The sequence below is a fragment of the Durio zibethinus genome, chromosome 22, assembly GCF_047325235.1.
Source record: "Durio zibethinus cultivar Kanyao isolate XHJ-2024 chromosome 22, ASM4732523v1, whole genome shotgun sequence".
NCBI classification, from domain to species: Eukaryota; Viridiplantae; Streptophyta; class Magnoliopsida; order Malvales; family Malvaceae; genus Durio; species Durio zibethinus.
The window spans coordinates 17940724-17961871 of NC_143183.1; the positions used below are offsets into that span (position 1 = coordinate 17940724).

Genomic DNA, 21148 nt, shown 5'->3' on the forward strand with positions numbered 1-21148 from the left:
ATATGGCACTTAAAATGGGAAATGCCAGCTTTTTATATGGATTCAGTTTGTATGCATTGCTCAGCCTTCATCAATTCAAGGCATCAGATACAAAATAGTCATAAAAAAGGAACGAAACCATAAAATTTTCAGGAGTGCTGAAAACCAATGATGCTATTCTTTTTGCATGCATCAGACACTGAATACATCAGTAGCTACTTTCATATTACTTCCTTACTTTAAGGGACAGCATGCTCATGTGATGCTTCTTTTAAGAAACACCACTATATAGTTGATGTAAAGCCTTTCACAACACTGAGTGAAAAATGCCCGATCTAATGCAATCTAAATCTAACAATTAGGAATACAAGGAAATGTCTATATCGGCTAAACCATCAGTAATACACCATTAGTCCTGACAATGGGAGTGCATCAATGAGAAACAAGTACACTGAAAAGAATTATAAGCCACTGCATTATCAATTACCCAAATTGATAGGATTAAACTGTGATGTGCATTATGAAAAGAGACCGGTAGGCATATGGAACTAGTAAAGAATGTACAGAGAAATATAAACACAATCTATAGAGAAGGAAAATACTTCTTTTTATAAATTAATTAAAATTATATACTTCAGAAGAAAGACTTCCCATACCTTCAAAACTAAATACATTAAAAAACTCCAACCTTTGATTAGGAAAAGCCTTTCCATGCGTAACTCAGATATTAACATCTTGTTGAACCTTATCTGTGTCTTCACATGACTATAAGGATCAAGAAAAAAAAAAATCCACAAATCTCTACAGGCATTCATAAGATTTAAACAATGTAATCAATTAAGATAAGAATTTCCATATTGCAATTGCCACTCCATGCAGTCCTCAAAATCAAAACTGCTTGCACAATCCAACAGCGCATTTTGCTGATGCTCATAACGACATATATAATTCAACCCAACAAGAAGCTCACAGATAGCTGCTTCGGTCTTTTCCCTATCAGCAAAATACAACGTCTGGAGAAGAAGAACATTTGTCCGAGTAACAATTTGCTGCTGCTCAAAATTCCGCTCACTTTGCCATCGGATCATGTTATGTGCCAATGGGGCAAGCCACCTCAATATCCCATCGAGAGTTTCTTTCCAATCGTGAGCCAATGGAGCATCATATATAGCCAAATTCTTGACATATGACTTGAGATTAGTCCTCAGAGACAGTCTCAAACTTGTAGGCAACATCTGATACAAATCGTCTCTAGCTTCTTCACCAACCAAATGAGGGTAGCGCAGCAACTTCTCAATGACAATTATTACATTAGCATAATGCAAGGCAAGAGCAGAGCCTCCCACAGTGGAGGGTGAAGCAAACGCTGCTAACCTACTTTTAGGACCAAATTGTGCATTATTCAACACACCACACTTGGATTGTCTTTGATCTCCATTCAAAGGGACATTATGTTGGGGCCGACAAAAGGGAGGAGAGCAATTCGGCCTATCTCTCTTCATCCCATCATTTGCAACAGTACAACAACCTGACATCTGGCTACTTCGGTCATCATGATCAACGTTCCCATCATCACTATCATCATACCTTGAAATTGAACTACTCAAACTAAGGCAATCTGTGAAAAGCCTAGCGGGACTAGTCCCACAAAGAAAACCAAAATCCTCCACCCGAAACAACCCAGCTTCACCCTTTTGAGAATCAATCCCCCGATGCTTCATACTTGCTCCCCTTTTCTCCATCACACCCCTCTCTACATTCCCACGCTGACCACTCCCAACACTGCTACTCTTACTAAAAACCCGTTTAAACTGCCTTGAAACAACTTCATCTCGATCATAACAACCCCCATTAGCCCTCCCCCCCAAAGCCCACCCACATTCACTATCCTTTCTCAAAGCAGACTCCCCAAAGGCAACAAGAATCCTAGCAAAAATAGTACAAACGGTCCTAGCCAACAACTCAACAACCTTATCAAACGTTTGGTTCCAAAGTGAAGCATCCTTAAGATGCCTAACATCTTGTTTCTGCCAAATCAATTTTTGCTCAAAAGCTCTCTTACTTTCCTCATGTGGGTTTGCTTGAAACTTCTTAGTAGCTTGTTCTAATTCATTCAGGACCTCCATTTCATTATACAAATTCGCAGTCGAACTAACATACCTTTCCATTTTCCTAACCATTCCTTCCATATCTTTAACTAAAAATCCTAATTCTCTAACATCAATAACCCCATTCAAAATATCTCCATAAACATGCTCAAATCCTTGTAAAGCTGGTTCGTTACATTTTTTGCCTAGTCTAGAGACAACATTGGCAACCTTGTTTAAGTCATCAAGCCTTTCAGCTAAAGCAAGGGTAAGAAGGTAATTCTCATCAGAAGAAATTAAGTTGGAAATGCCTTGGGACTTTAAGATCTCGGATTTGAGCTTAGAGATCTCGGATTCGGACAGGGATTTGTGGAGATGAACGGTTTTGGACATGACATTGGCAACTTCGAAAGACAAGATTCCAATGGTCTCATGTTTTTTTGGTGTTGGTTTGTTTTGGGTGTTCTTTTTTTTGGAAGAAGGCTCGAGAAGAAGGGCATGTTTAAGATTGGAACTTACCTGGTTTCCCATTTTAAGTATCCAAGTTTCTGCTACCATTGCTGAAGTTGAGCAGCTGTCTGCTGCTGCCTTTGGGTTTCAACAGCTGAAACAACAAATCTCCTTAACAATTTAAAACGGGTTTTCAAAGAAGGAGGAGGAGGAGGAGGCTTTCTTTTTTAGTTCATTTCATTTTTGGGTTGAAAAAAAGGAGAGAGAGAGAGAGAGAGGTGTGAGCGCTTGAAAGAGGGGATTGGTTGGTATTTGAATGTGGCCTGAGGGTTTTGCAAGTACAGTATTACTTATGTATGCCATTGGATATTCAATGATACTTTGATTTTACCACATTATCCTTTCTGTTTTCTTTATTTCTACTATTTGTAATTAATTATTTGAGCAATTACTAATATTTATATTGGATAAATTACAATTACAAATCATAAATGATGATTAAGTAGACATTTTAAGCTTCTAACTGTTAGAAATAGTCATTTCTTGATTCGATCGCTTAGTTCAATAAATAAAAAAAAAAACTCTTAAATTTTAACATTGATAGTCTCTTGTTGATATATCCAAAATTTAAATCTCTAACATAGTAAGTGAGAAAATTGCACATCTGCCCCCTAAAAAAAATGGCCATTTCAATTAAGGGATTTCATTTTTGAAAATAAGGTGAATGAGGTTTGATTTTATAGGATATGAGAAAGTAGTTTTTAAAACCCCATGACTTTTTCTCTTTGCTTACTAGTAATAAAATGTTTTCTATATAAATAAGATTAAATTTGTTTTAAGAATAATGTAGTGTATATATATATATATATATATATATATATAGCTTACTATAATACTCTTTTTCTTCGTCTCTTAACTTAGAATTTTGCTTGATTCTTAAAACCTTCAAGAAAAATGAAAAAAAAAAAAAATTTATCCCCATTGTCACAAGGCTGAATAGAATTATTCGTTCTCTTTTTCTATATTTTTTTTTTTAAATTTGCTTCCAATTGAATCAGACAAGTGATCTTGGTACCATAGGAGAGCTAGTTTGAGATCTACGTTCATGCCATTCACTTTTATTTTGGTTTTGATGTCACCACCCAAAAGGTTGGAACTCATTAGTGCTTGAAATTAAGTGGATTTGGCCACAATTTTTTTTTTTCCTTTGGGTCAACAAAAGAGAAGCAACCCACCCAAACCAACATATCTAGAAAGTGGTTTGACTTAACTCCTAACACAAATCTTTCACTCATTTTATACATGGAGCCAAGAGCACAAATGCTTTAATGTAGCCACATATAAAGGAAAGTGCATTAGATTTTGCTATAGATGGTTAGTTAGGTCTAGAAAAAAAATGATCCCAAAAGCAATGTTTGGTTTTCTAAATCTTGTCCAAGAAAAATTTTAAAAATCATTCCAAAAGTCAACTGATGGGCAAATTGCTTTGCAAAGTGTGAATTTCAAGTCAAAGGGTACGTATTGAAAAAACCCAATTGGAAGAGCTCCAATCATAGGAGGGAAAATGTAGGGCAGGAGGAATGGTGATTGTGGGACCTTTTTTCTTGATGAGTTTAGAAAATTTTTACTTGCAAGTTTGGAAATCATGAAATTTGTCCATTTGGTAGAAGATTTAGGTGTTACCTGCTCCTCTTTCTATTCCTTCGGCTTGATAAGCTTAGCTTTTTGGGCAAGTTGTAACTTCTCCAGCCACCTTTTGATAAAACTCAAAAGAAAAATCCTTCCTACTTTTTTGGCTTTTTCTATTTGTTATCCTTAATCCCACACAAATGGAAAACAACAAAGTTGATTAATTTTAAAGATTAGGGTAATTCAGTTGAATTGAAAGGACTCTTAAGCCCTAATCTAAATTTACTAATTTATGTATTTATATCATGCTTGTTTCATATGAAATACAAAAATTAATATATCATTGACATATCAAATAGAAATATATTTTTTAATTTTTTAAATTTACATATAATTTTTTAAAAATTTTAGACTGTATTATTTTTATATTTTTTATTTAATTTTCATATCAATTTTTAAAATTACGTCTATTTTAATTTATATCTTTTTCAATGAAAAAAAATAATTTATTTTATTGAAGTGTTGTTCAAATTACAGCTTGTAGTAAAGGAAAATGATTAGAATTTTCGGTCTAATCTAACAAAAAGGTTCTTGGAAAAAATGATCATACTATATAACAACAGAGGAATCGTCAAAAGTTACCCAATAGTGGAGTTGGTGGCTCTGTTTGTATTGAGGAACAGCTTACTTAGGTCTTACTAGGAGAGCAAAAACTGGCCACATGGGTTGGCCTCCCCAACCAAAACAGGTAAGGTAAACGACCAAATACTGACAAAAAGAAAGGGTGGGATGAGATGAGAAACTGATACATCACCAAGCTTTTGCCTCAATTATGGTTTTGGCATTTAACAGTCAGTCCTACTTGAAAATTCCCATTTCATCAAACGATCAAAAGCTGAGTCATGTCAATTCAAATTATTGGCTTATGATCCTACAATATTTCCCTGAAATAATGTAATGGCTCCTCTCACTCCCTCCATTTTCAAGGGGACAGTCCGACAGATTTTCATGTTGGGGACATAAAACAGCCATGAAAGACCCATGTTTCTTCCACTAAACTTATGCCTAATAGAATTATGAAAGTGGGTTTATTTTCCTATCCATGTATTGTATAAAGAACTCAAAAAGTATAAATAGTGAATGATATATATTTTTTATGATTTTTTAAAATAATTTATTTGGTTCATAATTGATAATTCATTAATTCATTAATAAATAATAATAAGTGATAACATTTTGTTAAAAATATTTTTGATCAATCAATTTTATCTTTTTTAAAATTCACGCTTTTTATATAAAAAATATATTATGACATTAGATAATATAAATAATACATAAGTAATTTAAAATTTAACTTAATTAATTTATATAATAATTTTAAAAATAATATTTAATAAATCTTAAATTTAAATATCAATACATATAATTTTTTTATTCTCAAATTATAATTTCCTTTGATAAAAAAAATAATTCACGCACTTAAAAAAAACACTACTAGTGTTTGTAAAATACTGGTCCCTTGTTTAAGATGTTCAAGTGCAAATCCTGCCTACTTTTGTGATTGATCAATTTTTTGTTAAAGAAAAAAGAAAAAAAGAAGAAGAAAACGATGCGCAACCAGCTGCTGGCGGCAGCTGTTTATTTTATACTTGCACTTTGTTGGGAATTGTTGCTTTGGGGTCCCAAGGGGAACTTTAGGTAGAAGAGATAGGACCACGTTCCCTTTCCTTTGCATTTCATTTTCTGGCCTTGCCCTCTTTACTTATCTATTATTTTTAGTGCTTAGGACCACGTTCCCTTTCCTTTGCATTTCATTTTCTGGCCTTGCCCTCTTTACTTATCTATTATTTTTAGTGCTTCTTTTCTTTTTCTTTCCTTCTCACAAAAATGGAAAATTTTATTCGTTTAATTCACTACCCAAGAAAATAAATGAAAAAAATAAAACTCAACAAAGACCAAAATATAACACAGTTATGGATAAACTAATTAATCAATCTATGATTTAATTTTGAATTTGCAAAACCTCTCTCATTAATTAATATATAATTTAGAATTGCCAAAAATAATTTTGAACTAAAAAATTAGCGTGAAAAAAATTCAAAATTGAACTTGATCAAATACATAATGATTAAAAAAATTTAAAGATCCAAACTTTAAAAAATTTAGAACACAATATGGTTTGAAATTAAAAAAAAATCCAAATTCAAAATTAATTCAACAAAGGCTCATAATCATCCTAACATAATACTAAAATTTATTGCACTTTTAATTATCAATTTGATTTTAATTTAAATTAAATTTGATATGAACTTGAATAATCTTGTTAAAAATAATATGAATTCAATGTGATTTGTACTTGAAATGATTTAATTAAAATTCATCTGATTGTAATTTTAATTTATATATTATTATATTTCAACATATAATATAAAAATTTTAAATCTTAAAATATAAAATCAGAGACAGGAGGTGGATCATATACAAGATAAAAGTTCATGGCCAAGTTAACATAAAAAAATAAATAAATAAATAAATAGTGATGATTGTTGCATGGGCAAGTGATATGCGTCTGCATGACACTTTGCCCATCCTTCACCTGTTCCAATCAAATGGGACCCATCTGTGACCTATCCAACCTCCAAGAAAAGAACAAAGTTTAGTGGATTTGAAGGAGAAATCAGCAAGCAAAAAGAGTTGGTTGATGGTTACAATTTCCCTCCGATGTTTCCCTGTAAGTTTGTGTTTGGACTCACTTTTCTGTATACGGAACAATGGAATGTCTCAACCATGGCTTTGAATTTGCCCCACTTTCTCTATATTTACACTTTTGGGTCGATTTTGTCACTTTCATGGATGGGGATGGTACTGTTTTTTGTTGATTTTTTTTCTTTTTGAAAAAGATTACATTATGTTCATCTTTTTGACTAATTTGATTGATTAAGCAATTAGATAATTGGATTCATAATCATCAAAAGTCATCAAAGTGTAAACTACTTTTTTAGCAATCAATCAAAGGTTTTTCCCTTCATCAAGAAATCTTCGGTTTTTGATTACGCGGGAAAAATGTCACTTTCTTGATCTATACATTTTGTTGCAAGTAGGTTTAGAATCTTGATACTTCTCATTGAAAAGAAGAGAAAAAGAAAAACATTAGATAAGTTAAAGCAACTTGGGTTTAGAAATATTAAGATCCACAATTGGCAAGCCCAAATAGTTAATAGAACATGGGTCAACAAGGGCCTCTTGAACCCATATATGAATGACAGTGAGAAACCCAAACTTTTTATTTTGAGCATTATTAAAGCTAATGTGATGCACAACCATGTGGTTTGATGGTATTATATTGGATTTTTTATTCAAGTGATTATAATTTAAATTCTATCTTAATTGAAAAAATAATGTACCTCAACAAAAATCCCTTTGTAACAAAGTTTATTTCACACAAAACTATTCTTGCTCTTATTGAACATTCACCAACAATAAGAAGTTATAAAATTGGAAAACCTTATTTCATTCCATAGTCCAAAATACATTAAGAACTACATATGTAACACTCTATTTAAATTCCAAGCCGGATATGGAACTTAGATTTGGTGCAATATGACGGGAGCACCATGTTGAGGTTGAAGAGTAATGACTTGATAAGGAGCATGCATGTAAGAAGGGGAGAGCTCGAACCAGAAACGTTGAAGAATCATAGCTAGTGCCATCTTTGCTTCTACCATAGCAAAGTTTTGGCCTAGACAAAATCTAGGACCCCATCCAAATGGATAGAAGGCGATTTGATCTTTTGATGCCTTGGAAACTCCTTCAGCAAATCTCTCTGGTCTGAATTCTTCTGCATCATCTCCCCAATATTCTGGCTCATAGTGAAGCAATAATGTTGGTAGCTGAATGTCTACTCCGGCAGGGATCGACATTCCTCCTATGCCAGTTTTCTTGCTAGTATGTCGAGGCAAAACAGTTACGGGTGGATATAATCTTAGGACTTCATATAATATCATGGACACCTGCAAAATTAAGTCATGTTTCCAAACAAAATGCTTGGTTATGATTTTGCATTGGAGAAAAAGTAAATTGAGCACGTGCCCTCTAAATCTTCTGCTATCATAGGCGGTGTTTTCAGAAAACTATACTTACAACTTTGAGATGGTTCATGTTTTCAGCACTAGGAATTTTCTTTCCACAGATTTGTAAAACCTCTTGTCTTGCTTTTTCTTGCCAATTTGGATACATAGATAAGGTGATCAATGTCCACGTGAGCCAGTTGGCCGTGGTTTCCTGCCCAGCAAAGTAAAACAATTTGCATTCCTCTATGACATCTTCAACTGTCATCTCATTGCCAGATTGTTCTTTGCACTGTAACAACAAGCCTAGTAAATCATTGTCCTTGAATTCTCCATTTTTAATGGCCTGCTCTTTCTTACGAATCATATCCCTTAATGTTGTTTTGATCTCCTTGTCTATATCGTATCTCCTTTTGTTCTTTCTAGTGGGTATGAATCTGTAGAAAACAGATCGAGTCGATACATAATTTAGTCAGTCCTGAAGCAAATATTATATTAATCAACCGCAGCAAACAAAGGCAAGTAAAAAGAGGGAATTGGACCTAAATCCAGGAACGTAGAATGAATAGTAAGCTTCAAGCACCAAAACAGCTTGCTCTTTCTGAAGTTCAAATATCTTCTTTCCCTCTTCATAGCTGCTTCCAAAAGCCGTTCGAGCAATAACATCACCGGCAAGATTATGGAACTCTGGGGCAACATCCCACTCACAAAATCCTTCTAGACTCACCAACTCTGTCCATCTTTCAACTAGGTTACAACAACTTGTTGCAAATACTGGTATCATTTCCTGTTTGCCAGAAACCATCAGTACATGTATTGCTATAGTTTTATTAGTTGAGCAAGATCCTTCTGGTGCATTTGGAGTTACCTTCAACTTCTCAAAGTGAAAAGCAGGTGTTATCAGCCTTCTCCGTTTGGCCCATTTCTCTCCTTCCAAGGTAGAGACTCCCAGCTGTAGAAGATCCACCAGAGGGTTTAGTGGTGGCTTTACAAAATGACCATTTTTGTTTTCTAATACCAACTTCATCAGCTCAGTGTCCGCCACTATTATACTTGCTCTTGTTTCTTTCCAACTCATACTGATTTTTCCTGTTTCCATCCACCATTCAAACCCATTAACATTGTTAAACCAAATTTGCTAAAGATTTAAATAATTGCTGTAAATTTCTGCAGAATCCCAACTTACCATAGTTTTCCACCATCTGATAGACGAATGGTATTACACGTGGCACGATATGGTGAGTTATCTGAGTCATGGGTTTGGACCATGCTTCCTTGGAAGACATGACCAGTTCTTTAGTATCACCATGAAAAAGCTTGTAGGAAGTGCCTTTGATTCCTTGTCGTCTCAAGTACCACTCCAAGCTTTTGGGTCTCCACCAGACAACATATGTTATTCTCAACACTGAGTAAAGAAGAAGTGTTGCAACTGATACAACAATGGTGTTAATGAAACTGAAATTGGAACACTCCATTTCTTTTACTCTGCTTCAACTTGTTGAATTAATAAAACTTAAAAAATAAAAATAAAAAAATGAGTCTCAACTTTGAGCTTATAAACAAGGATTTTATAAGGCTTGTTTCTGAACTATTTGAAAATGACATCCATATCTTTTACGCCAAGGAAAAAAAGTTCACTCCTTTTTTTATTTTTTTGTATACTTGGGCATCAAGGCAGATCAAGAGGATAGTTTCTCTCTAATTCTGTCTTTTGACAAGTAACATAACTATGTTTGACTTTTGAGAAGAACAGACAAAAAAACAGAACAAGGAGTGTGGGTGTCATTGCCTCGTACCCCGAGTGTATGGTTTCAAACTAACGTCTACTTGCAATCCTAAAATCATTAGTGTCTTCGATTTTGAACAAGATTTAGATCCAAGTTTTTTTTTTTTATATGGAATTAGAAAAGTTTATTTTCAAAATAATTCAATAAAAATGTTAATAAAAATTTAAATTAATAAATTGATAGAATTTAATAAAAAGCAAATAATATGTAAAAAATTACTAAGAATATCATTTAAAATTTAAATTAAATTAATATTTATTTAACGATAAAAATTATATCAAAATTTTTAATAAATATATTTTAAAAAATATATTAATTTCTTTTAATTTCAAAATTTACACAATTGATATAAATAACAAAAATTTTCAATCATTCTATTTGAATTTTTTTTTTTTATTACCGGTAAACATTACTTTGTAACCATACGATTGGGTGCAAGGCAATGACTCTCACTTTTCTAGTTCTGGTTTTTTTGTTTTATCAGTTCTAATTCAAAAAAGAAAAAAAAACCTGTAGCGCAAATTACAAGGCCAGTATGCATACTTTGAAAGCCAGAGGGATTACATGCTTATAAGTCTTGGGCTTGGACTTTTATTGTTGGATTTTGGGTAGGTTGACAAGTCCAATAAAAGAAAAACTGAAAAAGGAAAAACAAATGCAATTGTCTGAAAAATAATTTTTTATTAGAGAAATTATTTGACTAACAATAAAAATTTTAATCTCTGTAAAATTAAGAAATTGACTTATATATTTTTTAAACTATTTTTTAAAATTTTTTTATATAATTTGAGAGGCATATGTCACCTTGCTAATAATTTTTATGCATTTAAAAACTTTATTATTAATATATTTAATAAGTTTTATTTTTATTAACTAATTTTAACGAAATGAGTGTATGAGATGAGTGTACTGCGTACGTAAAGGTGTACCATTGACCAAAAAAAAGCGTAAAGTATATAAATATTTCCTGAAAGTAAAGTAAAGTTTTTGTTTTTCATAAACAAAATAATGCTTATATTTACTCCTTGTAGGAAGTAAATTAAAAATTTTCTCACATTTGACCAACTTTTATACAAACTAGAAATAGATATGCTCGTTGTTGCGAGTTAAATTTTTTTGTTTTGTCATCTAAATTTATTATATATTTTTTAAAATTATATAATTAAAAAAATAAAAAAATGATATGTTAATATTTTAATCGATTTTCTTTACTCATAAAATTTATCTAATTAAAAATGAAAACTAAAAAATTGAAAAGTGAAAAGTGAAAAGAGAAAAGAGAAAAGAGAAAATGAAAAAAAAACTAAAAAAAAGTTTATAGAAGTTGTTACATTAAAACTCTATATCAAATTAACGATATTAATTTCTTAAATAAAAGTTAAAAATAATTTTATTAATAATATATATATATATATAAATGCCTAAAATTAAATTAATTATAAAATATTTATATTAATACATACTTTAAAATTGATCGAAAGAAAATATCGTAAATATACTTTCGTTTTTGTTTTAATTCAATCTTGATTTAAAAAATTTATTTTTATCAAATCAATACGTATCAAAATCAATCGAATATAAATTATTTTTATATTTTTATTAATTGATATCATTTGTTGTAAAATTTATTTGATTAATTAATAAAAATAAAAAAAATTGAAATGAAAAAAAGGTGAATGACTGCTATGTGAATACTTTTATTTGTTTTGTTTACAAAAAAAATTTTAATAAATAAAAGAAAAATGAAAGAACAAAAAATTATTAAAAATTTCATTAGGATATTACGTGAATAACCTAGTTAAATAAAAATTTATTGAATATAAATTGTTTTAACATTACTATCCATTGGTTTTATTACTCTATATCTCTTAAAAATATTTTAAAAAAAACAAGTGAGTCCTACCAATAAAAAATAAAAAACAAAAAACCGATAAAATAAAAAAGGATCCCACACCTTAAAAAATAAAAACAGATGTGGGCTTCACACCTTTAAAAATATGTTTAAAAGGTTGGTGAGGCCTAGAAAAAAAAAAAAAGAGAAAAACCAAGAGGCTGTCCAATGGCATGCCATGTGGCACCTCGGTTATAAATTTGCCGCATTTACATCGAGGATATCAATTGGACCCATATTAAAAAATTAAAATATTTAAAAATATAAAAAAATAACAAAGAAAAGGCAAATATGAAAAAGAAATGAACAAAAAAATCAAAATTACTTAACACAATACCTATCTTTAATATTAAGTAAGTCTCATAAAAAAATTAAAATTTAAAAAGGTGGTATATCTTTGATAGCAAGTTAGTCTCAAAAAAAATTTTAAAATTTTAAAAAATATTTTTTTAAAAAAAAGGTAAAAAGTAAAAAAAGGGAAAAAATTGAAATATTAAATATTAAATATTTAAGTGAGTCTCACATGAAAAATAATTTTTTTTTTGCCAAAGAAAAAAATCTAAAATATATTTTTATTATTTAAAAAATATTTATTAAATATAATATATAAATTAAAAAATAAAAAACGAAGCAGCAAACAACACGTGGACAACAATAGTAGATGGTACATTTGCAAAAATTTGTATAAATGATACATATATACATACATATATATATATATGTATATATATACACGTATAAAAATAACTAATTACAATTCTTTGCCATATAGGAAATTAGATTCGGTGCAATATGATGGGAGCACCATGCTGAGGTTGCAGAGTGAAGACATGATGGGGAGAATGAGCGTAGGAGGAAGAGAGCTCGAACCAAAAATGTTGAAGAATCATAGCTAGTGCCATCTTTGCTTCAATCATTGCAAAGTTTTGGCCTAGACAAAATCTTGGACCCCAACCAAAAGGATAAAAGGCTATTTGATCCTTTGATGCTTTGGAAACTCCTTCAGCAAATCTCTCCGGTCTAAATTCTTCAACATCATCGCCCCAGTATTCTGCCTCATGGTGAAGCAACAATGTTGGTAACTGAATGTCTACTTGGGCAGGGATAGACATTCCTCCTATGGTTGTTTTCTTGCTTGTATGTCGAGTTAGAACCGTAAAAGGAGGATATAGTCTCAAGACTTCATGCAATACCATTGATATCTGCAAAACAAGCCAAGTTTTTCAACCAAAATGTTTAATTATGATTTTTTTTTTTTACAAAGGAGGCCATAACTTGAGAAAAGAAAGAATTACAAATGTTAAGATTTGAACTCTAGGCTTGCTGAATGATATCAACATAGGAGATATTTCCATTTTCCAGGGAACTATACTTACAAATTTGAGATTGTTTATGTTTTCAAAAATGGGAATTCTCTTGCCACATATTTGGACAACCTCTTCTCTTGCCTTATCTTGCCAATTTGGGTTCATAGATAAAATGATCAATGTCCATGTAAACCAGTTGGCAGTGGTCTCTTGGCCAGCAATGTAGAACAGTTTGCATTCCTCTATGACATCCTCGATAGACATATCATTTTCAGATTGTTCTTTGCACAGCAACAGCAAGCTTAGCAAATCATCATTACTGGATTCTCCATTTTGTATGGCCTGTTCTTTCTTATGGATCACGTCCCTTAACAATTTTTTGACTACTCTATTTATCCGATATCTCCTTCTGTTCTTTTCTGTAGGTATAAATCTATAGAAAAAAGAACGGATACTTAGATTAGTAATTGTAACAAATTTTCTAATTGAACACGCAAAAGGTTCCGTGCACCAGAGATGAAAAAACAGAGGAATTGAACCTAAATCCAGGAATGTAGATGGAATGAAAAGCTTCAAGCACCAGGTCAATTTGCTCCTTCTGGAGTTGGAATATCTTCTTTCCCTCTTCATAACTACTTCCAAAAGCTGTTCGAGCAATAACATCACCAGCAAGATTATGGAACTCTGGTGCAACATCTAGTTCACAAGATCCTTTATGACTTACCAACTTTGCCCATCTATCAATTAAGTTAGAACAACTTGTCGCAAACGCTGGTATCATCTCCTATTTGCCATAGAACCGATTAGTACATGCATTGACACAGTGAAAAGGAATGTTAGCTGGACTTTACAAAAAGCTAATTATGTTTTCCACAGCCAATTGAACATCCCAAAAAAGCATTGAATTATGTAAGAATATTTTCCATAAAGTTTCGTATGTAGAGCTAATATACACCTTTAACTTGTCAAGGTGAAAAGCAGGTGTTATTAGCCTCCTGCGTCTCGCCCATTTCTCTCCTGTTAAGGTCTCGACTCCTTGCTGGAGAAGGTAGACCAGAGGGTTTTGTGGTTGTTTCACAAACTCACTATTCTTGTCCATTAAAACTAACTTCATCAGCTCCCTGTCCGCCACTATTAGGTTTGGTCTCGTTCCTTTCCAACTAATGCAGATTTTCCCTGTTTCATCCACCAATAAAAACGGTGTGAATCCGAGGATTTTCTTTTCTGGGAGATATCCACTTATGATGTATACATATAAAAATCTGTTGAATAAAAAAGGTGTCCAAAATAAATTTTTGAGGGTGTTCAGAAGAAAATTTTACTTCAAATTTTATTGCTTTTCAATCTTTGAGTTGTCCATTCTAAACATATGGATCCACCCCTGACAATCATAGTTATATCTCTAGATTTTCATTCATTCTAATGAATCTAATCTGATCTAATCTCCTCCCCCCCCCCCCCCCCCCCAAGTTTATGCGGATTTGCTTACCATAGTTTTGCACCTTCTGATAGATGAATGGTTCTACTCGTGGCACAATATGGTGATTCAGAGCCATGGGTTTGGACCATGCTTCATCGAAAGCTCTGTCCCGTTCTTTAGTGTCACCATAGAAAAGCTTGTAGGAAGTTCCTTTGATTCCTTGCTGTCTTAGGCACTTCTCCAAGCTTCTGGGTCTCCACCAAACGGCATATATTATTCTCAACACTGAGTAGAGAAGAAGTGATGCAGCTGATACTACAAGAGTGTTGATGATACTGAAATTTCCCATTATTTCTGCTATGCTTCAACTTGTGCAAGGATTTTATAAATTAAGCTTTTGTCTAAATTATTCGAATAGGACATGCTTATTTATAGCAAAATAATTGTAGATCAAGCCAGACCATATGGAAGCCTTCTGTCTTTAATTGCATTTTAAAATGAATTTATTGACTTTTGAGAAGAATTGATGAGCAAATGAGAGAAAGAGACAACGTTGCCTTGCAAGTTGCATCCCAAGGGTATGTTTTGTGGTACTCATGCAATCATCAATCACCTTCAATTCTCATATTGAAAAGGAGCTTGTTTATGTATATTAGGGTGCATAATTATAATGGCAGCCAGTAGAGCTTACTTAACTTGAATTCAAAATTTTGGTCAATCTGTGCTAATCCGTTTCAATCTCATAGGTTTAGAGAAAAAATCAATAACTTGAATTTGTCTCAGAAAAACCAGAAAGGATCCTCAACTTTTATAATTTTGGCCATAAAAAAATGACATGAATTTAAATTGATCACTTAAAATCAATATATTTTGGGTCAAAATAATCTGAACTTGAAACCAGCCGAACAGAATGAACCAATCCAAAACTCAGGTACCCAACGTGACTCGCCCAGCTAGCGTTACTATATGAACTAGACCCATCTTCGTAATGAGAACCAAGAGAATCACAAAAGGAAATTAGGCCCAAAAGGTAAACAAACCCATGAACCCCAATCCAAGTTTTTGCATTAAAAAAACGACTAACAAAATGGCATTTTGAAAGTGAATGTAGGAGCAAAACTGTAGACGGAAAATTTCAATATCATTTACATTCTTGTTGAAACTTTCCAATTCCTAACCAATAAGTATTTTTATCTGTTTTATCTTTAGTTTTTTTATATTAAAAAAAGGGAGAAAAAGCTGTTTTTATTCCAAGTTTTTCAGAGAAAAAACTGGTCATTGATGATAGTACAGAAAACACAATGGCTGTGATCCAAAATATTTCATCCACAACTCGACATGTGTCAACAATGCAAGTCCGACTATATTGCACCAAAGCCAACATATAATCTAGAAAACCAAAGGAAGTAATTCAAGTAAAGTACCAAAAGCAATTTACCTTGGACTGACTTGTTTCTATTTGAGAAGATCATAGGACACGGCTGAAGTTTAACACTAGCTGCTGATGGAGGAAGTCGCCAGCAACACCCTTGAAGCTCTTATTAATCTTCTTTTTGATGATGATTTAGTTCATACAAATATCCCAACGGTACTCTAATCCCCGGAACTTGAAATTTGTTGACAATCTGTGTATGTATATCTATTATGGTGGTTGTATTACTAGTATTTAGTTTCATGATTTGTTTGGTTACCTTGCTCTGCAGACAACTGCACCAATTATCTTGCCAGAAGAACCCATACAAGTTCAATTCTTCCCTGCTCCTCAGGATGAAAATGGCACAAATCATAAATCAGCTACAACTATGAAACCTGGCAAAATTGCTGCTTACTTGGTATCTTATTTGGTGCTATATTTTTAGATGTCTTTGGATGATGGCATGGATTCCCTGCAGCTATATAATATTAGAAGTGATTTGATACTTGCTTTGCTTCCCCTTAAATTTTGATTTCTACAACCAATAATGAAGTGGTAAATTGATAGAGTTCATTCTACTCTGTTACTTCCTGACTATGCAATTCTCTTCTTAATTTTTTGCAGCAACAAGAGTGTCGACCTTGGCTGAAACAAAAGCCTCTTGGTGATCAAGCAAATTCTGGTAAGTTGTGGCATCCTGAAGATGGGTACAATTCAATGTATTAGCACGAAACTTTTCAAAATACAAAAATTTTAGTGAACAACATATGTATGCATCCATTTGTTTCTCAGGTAATGAAGAAGCAAAGCAAAAGCATAAGCCACAGCCTCCTGCAACGGTTGTCCTTGATTTTATAGTTTTTTTTTTTTTTTTTACTTCAATTCATCTATTTTCATATGGAATTTATCTACTAACTTTTAGTTCCCTCTTTTCATTTAATAGTAATAGCATTACCAAATAAAGTATGACCATGAACAAAATATTTAAGAACTACTTGACATATGTCAACTATGTAAATCTACTCTCCAAAGCAAACATATATACAAACTATATGAAAAACTTTCTGAAGTTAAATACAAACATCTATTAAACCATGAAACAGAACATCAAAGACAATTTAAACTTGGATTGATTTGTTTCTTTTTTAGAAGAAGAAGAAGAAGAAGAGGAAGAAGGACAGTACATCGACAGCATTGTACCACAAGGTGATGGAGGAAGTGGCAAACAAAACCCGCGGAGCTTTCCTTGAGCATTACGGTGATGATGTGGTTCATTCTCAATTCCAAGAGGTACTCCAATTTTCTTGCCAATTTTAGTGTCTATCTATCATTGTGATATTGAATGGTTGAAGAAAGTTGAAAAGTGAAAAAGAGAGGACCAAAAGACTCCTACAAGTACTGTCTTTTCATATAAGATGCTGACAGTCAATGACTACACAGAGTCATGAAGAATGGAAAGTGACAGTAGGGCTTGATTAGTTTGGAAATATACTTCCTATGTGCTAATGTTTATCTGTTGTTTGAATCTTTTATTCCAGCTATGGAAGTTGAAAATGAAGAATAAAAAAGTTAAATCATGTTTCCTTGCTGGAAATGTTCCTCCTGAAGGTGTTACAACCCCTTTACATGATCGTAATCCGCCATATGAAAGAAGGGAAGAATGTGGAAGTGGTACTTTCATTCAGGAAACTGACCGTGCGCTGGTAGGCCTTTAACAAACGTTATGCTTATTAACCTAGAGCCTAGACCTTCCCTTTCTCCACCAAATGACTTGTTTCACACCTTTTCTTTGATTTTAACGTGCTATATATATCCAATATCTAGATAGCTTGTTATAGTCTTGCACCGATATATACTAGTTGGCGGTCATCCTTCTGATTTTTGATGAGTGCCCTGAAAACTCGAAGGTGACCTATGGATAACAGAACAATCCTCTTATTGCAGAATTACTCGTATAAGAGCTTGTAACTCGCGTTAGCCAGCAATTCAATGTTTCAGCCCTCCCATCCCTTGCACATCCCTTGCACATACTGAGTCCTTAAAGTTTGATATTCTATGTCGAAAAGTTCATTTTTCTCATCATTTTCCTTCACGTGGTTTACTTTCCGTGCGTTGGTTGATTGACTTGCTTTGTAGGAACCTTTGCGGACAACTACATCAATTCCCTTGCCAGGAGAATCCAGACAGTTTCTATGCCTCCCAGCTTATCAGGATGGCAATGGAACAAGTTCTAAACCAGCTGCTTATATGAAACTTGACAAAACAAGTTCTTGCAAGGTAGTTTCAATTGGGCACCATTTTAAGAATATATTAATACTGCTACTGTAAGATGAATTTCCAACCGGCAATAAATAGATGTTTTTTAGTACTAGTTTCCTCTTTTTATTTCTACATGACTACATGAGGAACATAGTGAATTTATAAGGTTGTCTATACTGATCTTGGTTGTGATGTTTCATTTTTCCCTTTTTCTCGTAGCAACAACGAACAAGACCATGGCATGGAAATGCTGGTACGGTATCCTGATTATTACCTTATTTAAGCAGCAGAACTCAGTTAAATCAAATTTATTTTTTAAAGTACTATTTGTCATTTATATATACATCAATGATTTGGTTTCAGGTTTTGAGGGTGAAAAACCAAAAAAATTTAAGCCACCTCCTCCTGCAAAGGTCTGAACCTTCACTGATTGTGTTTTTCTTGTCATTAGCATTCTATTTTAATGTCATTAATTATCTAACTAGATTAATGCCTTATGGTTCTATTCTGTTCCTTGCTTAGAAACTCATTTTCCTTCTAGGAACTATGGAACCATGAGGGAACAAACTTGTTTTGTTTGGTAGTAAATTGATAGGTTTTATTTGTTGTGTACCTGACCATGCTATTCTCTTCTTTTCTGAAGCAACAACTGCATCAACCTTGGTTGAAACAAAAGCCTTTTGGTAATCAGGAAAATGCTGGTAAGTTTTCGTATCCTCAAGATTTATTTGTTTCAGAGGTGGAAGTCAATATTCAGTAACTCAATTTGCATTATTTTCTCAGGTTTGGAAGAAGCAAGACAAAAATCTCAGTTGCAGCCTCCTGAAATGGTTGGTCCCAGTCATTGTTTGTTACTATATTTTTCCTTGTCATTTCAGTCATCTTAATGTGCAATCAGTTACCAATTTAATGAATTCATCAAATGAAGTTCATGCACAGATTTCTTTTGAACAAAATAAAGAATTCTGATATTGATTTCTGCTTCTGCAATGACAAAGCAGGGTAATTTGCCTCAATGCAATGGATATGTTATTTGAGAAGGTTGGTTTGGACACTATATTTTTCTAACTGAAGTCTTCTCAAATAGCCCTCTATCACAAACATATTCTGCCTAAGACCAGACCTTAGCTCACTTCCAGAATTTCTGTATCATTTCTGAATTGTCATCATGTTTTTTTTTTTGTTGACTTCTGCACTTTGCAGAATTTCAAAGAAAATCTCAAGAACAATATTGTCATGAAGAAGCTTGATTTGGACAGCAACTCCTACCCAACATAGATTTTTCAAAGCTAACAGTAGCCCTTAATTGTTAATGGGTGCCTTAATTGCTTAGATGCATGTCTTCTAGGATCAGATTATATCAGGATGTAAATTCTTCAATTTTTTCAGACTCTTAGGTTAACTGTACTGAGATCAGCTATGAAGAGTTCTACTCAACTACTTCAATTTGGTCCATTTGATGTGATTTGTCGGAGATTTCATTATTATAAGTTAATGTTGCAGGCTGGCAGGGTCAAATAAATACTCCCAAGGCATGTGCTGTTGCCTTACCACATGGGGTTCTTTTCACTTGGTTATCGGTCTTTACATAATTTTGATGGCTAAATTTTCTTTCTCTGTATATGCATATATCTCCAACACCACCCCTCCCCACCACCCCCCCCCCCCCCCCCAAAAAAAAAGAAAAAAGAAAAAAAAAAACAAAACAAAAATCTAACTTTACCAGAAAAATCATCAATCGTTATGACTTTTGTACAATATCGCATCCATTACCTTTAAAACACAAATATTACAAGAATGATCTTTAAAAAATATTTTGAATTCTTTCATCAATTACCATTAAAAATTCAATGAAATATAATTCAATATTATTGTATGGACTCACACATAGCATAAATTTCTACAAAAAAAAAAAAAAATCATGTTTATAAATAGCTCATTTTTTAGTTACAATTATCCGCATTAACATCTATATAAGACAAACTTTTTTTTAAAAGTTCATTTCATACTCCATTTAAAAAAAAAAATTCTCTCCTTCAAAGAAAACCAAAAGTTTCCCACCTAGCTTTCGCCGACCACTCTGCCTTTTGGTAGTGACCGAAGACCTTCCTTTTTTTCAAATCCCTTTAGCCTCTTGATCCTTCTTTCCAACTACTTTCACCCTTTTTTCTTCTTTTCAAACCTAACCAAACCCAAGCAATCAATAATTGCTTAGACCTTAAAACCCAATGAGTTCCACCATAATGTGCTATTTGCGACCTTCTGTCTTTGGCTGTCACCAGTCTATATTAGAAATCCAACTAGCTTCCTACAATCCCTTTTTTTTTTTTTTTAGCAAACTTCTTCCTCTTTCTGTCCAAAATATCAATTAGTTTCTAGTCTAAATCAAAGCTTGAAATCGAAGATCAATGACTATTGTTTCTATCTTCCTTTATTATGAATTGTCGCTATCCTTTGCTGTCATTGACAGCGGCATTGTTGCTTGTTGGCATTGAGGTTTCTCCTTACGAGGACTGTGTTTTATTTTTTTTTATATTTTTTTTTATTTATTGTTTGTTCGTTGTGGCCAATTTAGGGATTTAAGGGTAATGTTGAGGGTTCTAGTGTCACGGGTCGAGACTTAAGCTTCGAATTCGCGCGGCTTCGGGATTCGGACATTCACCCTTTCGATTTCTCGGATCAGCCTGACCGCCACGGTTCACACCCTTGTGAGGTATTGTCTGCTCTAGCCCCCCCTAGTCTCACGGTTTTATCCTACAAAAGGCACCTCACAAGGCGGAGATGGTGTGAATACTTTTATACCCCAGTGACCCTCCTATTATGTTCGATGTGGGATTCAGGACTCCCCCTTAGGTCCG

The 21148-nt window shown here is 33.0% G+C and overlaps 4 protein-coding genes across 6 annotated transcripts; 1 reads left to right on the forward strand and 3 right to left on the reverse strand.

Moving 5' to 3' along the window:
- Positions 1 to 565: 565 nt before the first annotated feature.
- On the reverse strand, positions 566 to 2838 carry LOC111306703 (protein PSK SIMULATOR 1-like). The gene has a single exon (XM_022904508.2). It carries the CDS (start codon positions 2622 to 2624, stop codon positions 813 to 815), a length of 1812 nt encoding a protein of 603 aa, XP_022760243.1. The 5' UTR covers positions 2625 to 2838; the 3' UTR covers positions 566 to 812.
- A 4794-nt stretch (positions 2839 to 7632) lies between these two features.
- LOC111307381 (cytochrome P450 CYP72A616-like) lies at positions 7633 to 9750 on the reverse strand. The gene is made up of 5 exons (XM_022905394.2): positions 9399 to 9750; positions 9081 to 9301; positions 8755 to 8999; positions 8286 to 8649; positions 7633 to 8155 (listed from the first exon to the last, which is right to left on the reverse strand). The coding sequence occupies exons 1-5, from the start codon at positions 9685 to 9687 to the stop codon at positions 7730 to 7732; spliced, it is 1545 nt and encodes a 514-aa protein (XP_022761129.2). The 5' UTR covers positions 9688 to 9750; the 3' UTR covers positions 7633 to 7729.
- Positions 9751 to 12529: 2779 nt separating this feature from the next.
- Positions 12530 to 17343, reverse strand: LOC111307383 (cytochrome P450 CYP72A616-like). Its single transcript, XM_022905395.2, has 6 exons — positions 17216 to 17343; positions 14687 to 16728; positions 14153 to 14373; positions 13737 to 13981; positions 13267 to 13630; positions 12530 to 13092 (listed from the first exon to the last, which is right to left on the reverse strand). The coding sequence occupies exons 2-6, from the start codon at positions 14964 to 14966 to the stop codon at positions 12667 to 12669; spliced, it is 1536 nt and encodes a 511-aa protein (XP_022761130.2). The 5' UTR covers positions 14967 to 16728; positions 17216 to 17343; the 3' UTR covers positions 12530 to 12666.
- Positions 17344 to 17401: 58 nt separating this feature from the next.
- LOC149512655 (uncharacterized) lies at positions 17402 to 19844 on the forward strand. Of its 3 annotated transcripts, XM_089751791.1 has the most exons (8): positions 17402 to 17734; positions 18168 to 18308; positions 18510 to 18543; positions 18654 to 18703; positions 18934 to 18991; positions 19074 to 19120; positions 19292 to 19331; positions 19494 to 19844. In XM_089751791.1, exons 1-7 carry the CDS (start codon positions 17537 to 17539, stop codon positions 19325 to 19327), a joined length of 564 nt encoding a protein of 187 aa, XP_089607917.1. In that variant the 5' UTR covers positions 17402 to 17536; the 3' UTR covers positions 19328 to 19331; positions 19494 to 19844. The 3 variants fall into 3 exon arrangements, with proteins under 3 accessions (XP_089607917.1, XP_089607916.1, XP_089607915.1); XM_089751790.1 differs by having other exon boundaries at positions 19292 to 19844; XM_089751789.1 differs by lacking the exons at positions 19292 to 19331; positions 19494 to 19844 and having other exon boundaries at positions 19074 to 19285.
- The last annotated feature ends 1304 nt before the right edge of the window (positions 19845 to 21148 follow it).